We start from the raw sequence: 5,977 nt of genomic DNA, 5'->3' as shown, positions 1-5,977 counted from the left end.
TTTCCTGTTAATTCTGGAAAAATGGAGAGGGAAAGCAGTGACGGAAATTCCGTCGGTATTTTAAAATTCTTGACGGAATTTCCGTCGATCTATTAAAAAACGGGCGAAACAAGAAACTGCCCCGGTTTACGATCGTTTTTGCATCGTTTCAAATACGACTTCTTTGCCCGATACGATGCCTGTTTGCATCGTTTCCAATATAAACAAAACCTGGCAAAATACATCCAATCGTCGACCGCCAAGCCGGAATCCATTTTCACGCCGACCTAATGCGGGAATCAATAGACAACAAAAGAGAAGGGGACGCAAATTGTTTTACATAAAAACATAGTCAAATTTGTACATTGTCTTACAAATTAAACAGAGAATTGTTTTACCATGTCTTTCATACTTACTAGACGACAATACTAACTAAACTAAAGTTCTAACCTAAAGGCTCTAACCTAAAGGCTCTAACTTAAAGGCTCTAAGTGTTTATAGGGTCAATAAAACTACCACCAATACCTCCAAACCCGTCATCACCATCCCCAAAGTTATCCCGTCTATGTGGAGTAAATTGTGAACATGTGTTTGGGGGTTGAGATGCTTGCAAATCAGCCCAAGCCTTTCTCATTGCCGCCATTTCTTCAGCTTGTTCTTGAACCTGTCTTTCAAGAGCAACTCGAGCGGCTCGCTCATCATTCATTTGGGTGGAAAGCTGTGAAATCATGCTAGGAGCATAAGACAAAGACCGTCGCCCAGCTTTGTTAGGAGGAAGATCATACCATATTTGGGCCCCTGTAGGTCCTGTCCCAAACATCCGGTTCTTCTCGTCAAATCCTCCTACAGCCTTGTAGTAGGCCTCAATCTCGTCGGGAGACTGTCCAGGTGGCAATGGCTGGCTCATCTCCTCTTGGAAATCACGCTGAAAAAATAGAAAATCGTTAGAAATGATATATATATATACCTATCTTTATAAGAAAGAGATTATCGTTTTTTGTAATAAAAATAAATATTAAATTAAATTCAAGAATTTACCTCAACATCAGCCGCTCGAGGGTTAACCCACTCGCCCTTCTTATTTTTCTTCGTCTTCATGAACATCTTGTGGGGGGTGGCCTCTTGACCCTGAAATTATTATGGAAACAAGTAAAATCAAGTATATTTTTGTCAATCATATATATTAACCACTTTTTAAAAGCAATAAAAACAATACTTACCAATTCCTTGAAAGCATCGGAGCAACTCTTACGACCAAGAGTGTGGGTGCCCAATGCTTTCCCATCTTTCCCACCCGACTTCCTATTTGCCGTGTTGACTTTCGAATGTTTGGCAAAAGTAGGATCATTAGGCCTATTCTTAAGGTTCTCCAACCAAGAAACAGGCACCCACTTTGGCGGTTTCTTGTTATATTTTATTCCATTGATAAGAGTGGTAATCCGCCTCGTTACCTACTTTGCCACTCAGGAATAGGATCATACTCAGGATCGATGGATCTTACATGAGTCTGTTTCAAAAAACAAGTGTGAAATTAGTTATATAAAACTTAAGAAAATTATTATAAACTTAAGAAAATTATTATTGAAAAACATAATTACCGCAAAGTAATTCCACATCTTCCGACGCTGTGCGTTACTCGCTTCACCCCACCTAGTGAAGTACTCATCTCCAGTGTTACAGGTGAATGACCAAGTAACATATTTCTTGATTGGTTCGTCATCTCACTAGCATTTGTACTAGGTAGTTTCTCACCGTGATACGTCCATACATAATAATTATCGGCGAAACCATACGACCAAAGATGAATTTGAACATCTGCTTTCCTTTTAAAACCTAGGTTTTTGCATTTCTTACACGGACACCTCATTTCACCTAAATTCTTGTACTCACTACTTCCCTCCGCGAATTTAATAAACTCTTTCACCCCCTCTGCATATGCTTTCTTGGGTTTCTTTTTTTCGTCTAATCTTTCATACATCCACTGCCGTTCTAATCTTTTCATGTTATTATATATCTACACATTTATATATATCATTAAAAAAGATAATAACCTAACAACAATCAAAATCAAGCATAATAAACAATAATTTAACATTTTAACCAATATAAATATTGTATTTCTTTGAATTGGGTCCTTATCACTCCAACCTAAACCCATCAATGTACGTTTTAAGTCACTAGCAAACATGTACTTGTGATTTATTAATGAGAAAAAATTCATTGCAATTCCCATCCGTTCTCCAAATACACAATATAGAATAAATAATTACTCTACATATGCATTTAGAGAACATTAAAGGAATTGTCATCAAACTCTTTTCTCATTAACAAATCACAAGCACATGTTTACTACCTAAGTGACTTAAAAACGTAAAAGACAGATCCCAAAACGGGGACTATTCAAAAATTACTCCTAGTGAGTAATTTTTGAACGGGTACTAGGTCAATATAAACAATAATTTTAACAATATTAAAAACAAAACATACAACAATGACTACTTTTTCAATTAACAAAAATTAACATGATTTACTTTTCATTTTACATATCTAGTCTAATTCATATTTATTCTAATTAACATTTAACAATAATCTAATTTTTAATAATAAAATTAAATATCTATCTTAACTCAACATGCATACATTAAAAAAAAAAAAATTATAACTAATAATCTAAATTAACAATATACATTAACAACATACATCCGTCACAATATTGGCTTCTATCCTAAGTCAACATGCATCAACATCAACCCTTTCACAATTAAATGGAAATTCCGTCATTTAGAAACCTACGACGGATTAAAACAATAACTAATAATCTAAATTAATTAAACTAATTAAAAGGAGTAATACCTAATTAATTTGACAAAAAAATGAAAAAGGAAGTGGCGGTCAAGGCCTTATGGGGAAACGCGGTAGCGGCTGGCGGAGGCGGCGGCGGTCTACTATTAAAAAAAAAAAGATAAATAAGAAAAGGATGAAGGAGAAGGAAAAAGATAAAGGAAATAGAAAAAAAAGATAAAGTTAATTACCTTATAGTGATGGCGACGGCGTGGTGGTGTTGGTGGTGGTGGTGGTGGCGCCGGAAGTGGAGGAGGGTGGTGGTGGTGTCGGGTTTTAAGGAGGTAAGGGGTTAAGGCGATTTTAATTGATTTGGGGGAATTTTAGTAAAGTGAAGGAGAAACTCGTCGCGTGTTTCAGTTAATAGAAACCTCTGACGGATTTTCCGTCAGTTAACTAGAAATCCTGACGGAAATTCCGTCAGTATTCTTATTTAACTGACGGAAAATCCGTCAACGTCACTTTTATCGAAAAAATAATGCAAGTACTTGTACACGTCGATTAAAGTATAACTCGACGGAATATCCGTGATATTCCTAAAATTCGACGGAATATCCGTCAGTACCACAATTACTGTGACACCCTGTCACGCACTACCAACGACTAATAATTGACCAAGTGACGGATATTCCGTCAGTATTTTGGGAACACTGACGGAATATCCGTCAGTACGCTAAAGTGATTTACAGCTGTCACATAATTTAACGTGCAAATACCATTGACGGATTTTCCGTCAGTATTAAGACATTACTGACGGAATATCCGTCACAGTTCTTTTGGCGCCTTTGACTTGGTCAACGCGCCAATATATACTGACGGGATATCCGTCAGGAAAATATACTGACGGAATTTCCGTCACAAATCCGTCAGTAACCCTTGTTTTCTGACGGCCTCTTTTTTCCGTCGGTATGGCCGTCAGTAAGCCGCGTTTTTCTTGTAGTGACATATGAATAGTCAATACCTGATTACTACTTCATATTTTTATAATCCATTTTCATCTTATATGTAGTTGTTCATCTCAATGCAATTGAAATGACATATGACATGACTCATCATGTTAAGCATATGAGAAGGCTTTGGTTAGTAGGTTTTATCAACATCTTGTACCTTACTCAACCTTACTACATACTAGTTTTCCTTTGTAATGTATACATTTGCATTACAAAACATTCTGAGTACGTGTCTAGATCCAATCTAGACATAAGCTCTCTAGCCTTAGAATAGCTCCCATAGTTTTAACAGTGTGCGGGATCCATCCTCTTGCACATCTCATGATTGCAAGTGTACTCAATTTCCGTTGTAAGCATCTCTCATTGTTCTTTATTGCCTAGAACAATTCTAGCAAATCCACTTCTTAAATAACATAGCCACAATGGTTCCTTAACAATCTTTAGGTGTTTCAAATATGGTTTTTGTCCGAAACCTTATACAATCTCAACAGTCATTAGTGTAAGCCCTTACACAAATTTGTGAATTGTAAAAACACTTAACTTTGCATCCTTAATGCTTCCTCAAGCACTTAAGGATAATCTATATGGCTATTTGGTAACTATTACTTAAATTCGATTTGAAACAATTCCAATTCATCATACTCAAAGTATATGAAGTGTTATACATCATTACTCATTTAATTGATCCGAAAGCAAAAAATGGAATCAATCAAATATGTTCAACTTGATTGAACTAGTCATGAATCTAATCAACATAAGACTTCTTATTTGACGCTAATATCATGTGGATTTATCTCCATAAATCTGGATATTAAAGATGTATTATATATCTCCATGTCTTAAATCATTCCCAATGATCAATATGTCATCCACATATTAGACTAATTAAAATTTCCGTAACTCCCACTAAACTTCATGTATAAACACAACTTCTCAACTTATCGAGAAAAGTTTTATAACATGATCAAAACATTGATTCCAACTCATTGATATCCTACTTAAGACCCTCTCTTAAGTTTCACATTATCTTAGGATTGCAAGAATTTACAAAACTCAAGACATGTATTGAATACATTCCTTCTAATTGAATCAGTGGGTTTTAGATTCACTTGCTATATGTATATTATCATAATGAAACACAATCCCTAAGAAGATCCAAATAGACTTAAGCATTTCAGCTAGTGCAAAACTCTTGGCAACCAATCAAGCTTTGATATCTAACAATTCACAATTCACTTGGAATTTCTTTCGGATTTTCATGGCTCTAAGCCTTGTATTGAGTTGTGACTTAAACACTCTCATGTAAGTCATATGTTCATTACTTTCCAGAAGTAATCAACTTGAATCAAACAATTTCTTTGTAAGTTGCAAGCTTTTTACTTTCTAAAAGTAACACTAATTCATCATCTTCAACAAGTGATGACTTTAACCTCCTAGGTTTAGAAGAAACAACGTCTTACACAAAACGTCTCATGTAGCCAAGAAAGACCAGTTTCTTGCGACATAACATTCTTTGTGGCTTGAATAATTTCTCCCACTCTTCTCTTGAAATAAACTTGTATTTTAGAAAAACTGACTTCACGAGCCACAAACCCGTTGTACTCGTGATTATAATAAGTAAAAATGAGCATTTGTTTCTTTTGAAAACTTACAAACATGGTACCCTACCATTTCATATCTCATATGTTTCGTTTTAGATTTGGTGGAAAAATAATTTAGACAAAATGATGAAATCCCCAAAAGCATCAAGTAACTCAAAGTAACTTGATTAAAGTACAAACCATATCGAATAGCGTTTGATTTCTTATCCAACCACACATTATCCCATAATGTGTGTTAAGAGAGATTAACTTGTGATACTATATCACATTTCATTTGGCTTATATCAAAGTCTTCACTTTGATAATCCCATCACGACTAAATCGTGATTCCTTGAACTCTTTGAACTTCTTCAAAGATTTCTCTATTTACCTTATTAAGTGAACACATTAGCGTCAACTTAAATCGTTGGTAAAAGAAAATGATCAACCTATTTTGGATCAATGATTTACAACCTCGATCTCCTTTTCAACCAAAAGGCACGAGACATCTTGCTTTGAATACAAGATACGCATATACCATAAGATTAACAATCTAATGGTTCCAAGAGTACTCGATAACTCTTTGCGTTCATCATTCGAGAATTTAAGGTTTAATTTTGGGTTACC

The 5,977-nt window shown here is 35.2% G+C and overlaps 1 protein-coding gene across 1 annotated transcript; it reads right to left on the bottom strand.

Annotated features, from left to right (window-relative positions):
* Positions 1-389: 389 nt before the first annotated feature.
* LOC141640511 (uncharacterized) lies at positions 390-1,430 on the bottom strand (the record flags this gene model as incomplete). Its single annotated transcript, XM_074449285.1, has 3 exons — positions 390-904; positions 1,018-1,107; positions 1,200-1,430. Coding segments are annotated over 3 exons (759 nt in total), but the record flags the coding sequence as incomplete, so codon positions are not given.
* Between the last annotated feature and the right edge of the window lie 4,547 nt (positions 1,431-5,977).

Source organism: Silene latifolia, unplaced genomic scaffold, assembly GCF_048544455.1.
Source record: "Silene latifolia isolate original U9 population unplaced genomic scaffold, ASM4854445v1 scaffold_862, whole genome shotgun sequence".
NCBI lineage: Eukaryota > Viridiplantae > Streptophyta > Magnoliopsida > Caryophyllales > Caryophyllaceae > Silene > Silene latifolia.
This window is presented reverse-complemented; position numbering and strand designations above follow the sequence as displayed.